Below are 1179 nucleotides of genomic sequence, written 5' to 3' on the forward strand. Positions count from 1 at the left end.
TCACGAATGCTCCGATCGCCAATATAATGATAATCTGGGCGAAATGCTTGGAGGACAACGAGATGCGAGGATTCATCGTAGAGAGGAAGGAGAACGACAATCGACTGATCACCCCTATGATCAAGGGTAAATTCTCTCTGAGGTGTTCCATCACAGGTATGATCCTCATGGACGACTTGGAGGTGCCGGAGGAGAATATGCTCCCAAACGTGAAAGGTCTCAAAGTAAGTTTTCGAAAGTTTTCGGTGTAACGTGGAGCCCTCACCCTTGAAGAAATGCTCGTACAGGGACCGTTCGTCTGTCTGAACAACGCCAGATACGGAATCGCTTGGGGCGCTTTGGGTGCAGCCGAGGCCTGTTTACACATATCCAGAGCGTACTGTCTGCACAGGAAACAGTTCAAAAGGCCACTGGCCGCTAATCAATTGATACAGAAGAAGCTGGTCGAAATGATGTGCGACATTTCGTTTGGCCTTCAAGCTTGTCTAAGGGTGGGCAGGCTGAAGGACGAGGACAAGTAAGGCTTAACATTTTGAATTAGAAAATCGATATAGAATAAGAGGATGAACATTTGTATATGTTTTATAAAATTTTTCAGAGCCACCCCAGAGATGATCTCGATGATAAAGAAGAATTCTGCCATGAAAGCATTGGAAATCGCTAGGAACGCTAGGGATATGTTGGGTGGTAATGGAATATCCGATGAGTATCATGTTATCAGGCACATGATGAATCTGGAAAGTGTTATCACCTATGAAGGTACGTAAAAAAAAAAAAAAAAAAAGAAAAGTATTTTCGATCGTGATAATTATAATAATTATAATTAGTATCGGGAAAATGAATGAAACGAGATTTTTCTTCAATATTATTTGTCACAGGTACGGATAATATCCACACTTTGATACTCGGCAGAGCGATTACCGGCCTGTCGGCCTTCGGTAAAGAAATGTAAAGAGATTGTTCATCGTACAATTATATTATATATCTATTTTTATACGAACTTATTTTATATGTAGATTGTACATTTATATATAGTTTTGATAAATCGAATTGAAAAAAAAAGAAAAAATTAGTATATATATATATAAAGAAGGATGATTATAAATAAAATAAGAACAAAGTGTTTTTGAATTTAGTAAGAAAAAAAAAAAAAAAAAAAAAAAGAATTAAAAAAAAAAA

The 1179-nt window shown here is 37.2% G+C and overlaps 1 protein-coding gene across 1 annotated transcript in view; it reads left to right on the top strand.

The window, feature by feature from the left end:
• Positions 1 to 1063, top strand: part of LOC102681989 (glutaryl-CoA dehydrogenase, mitochondrial) — a 2859-nt gene extending 1796 nt beyond the window's left edge. The window contains exons 5-8 of the mRNA XM_006615858.2: positions 1 to 224; positions 288 to 517; positions 599 to 759; positions 879 to 1063. Coding sequence (XP_006615921.1) covers positions 1 to 224; positions 288 to 517; positions 599 to 759; positions 879 to 952 — 689 coding nt within the window. The 3' untranslated portion in view covers positions 953 to 1063. The remainder of the gene's footprint in view (positions 225 to 287; positions 518 to 598; positions 760 to 878) is intronic.
• The last annotated feature ends 116 nt before the right edge of the window (positions 1064 to 1179 follow it).

Source organism: Apis dorsata, unplaced genomic scaffold (assembly GCF_000469605.1).
Source record: "Apis dorsata unplaced genomic scaffold, Apis dorsata 1.3 scaffold_244, whole genome shotgun sequence".
Classification (NCBI taxonomy): Eukaryota; Metazoa; Arthropoda; class Insecta; order Hymenoptera; family Apidae; genus Apis; species Apis dorsata.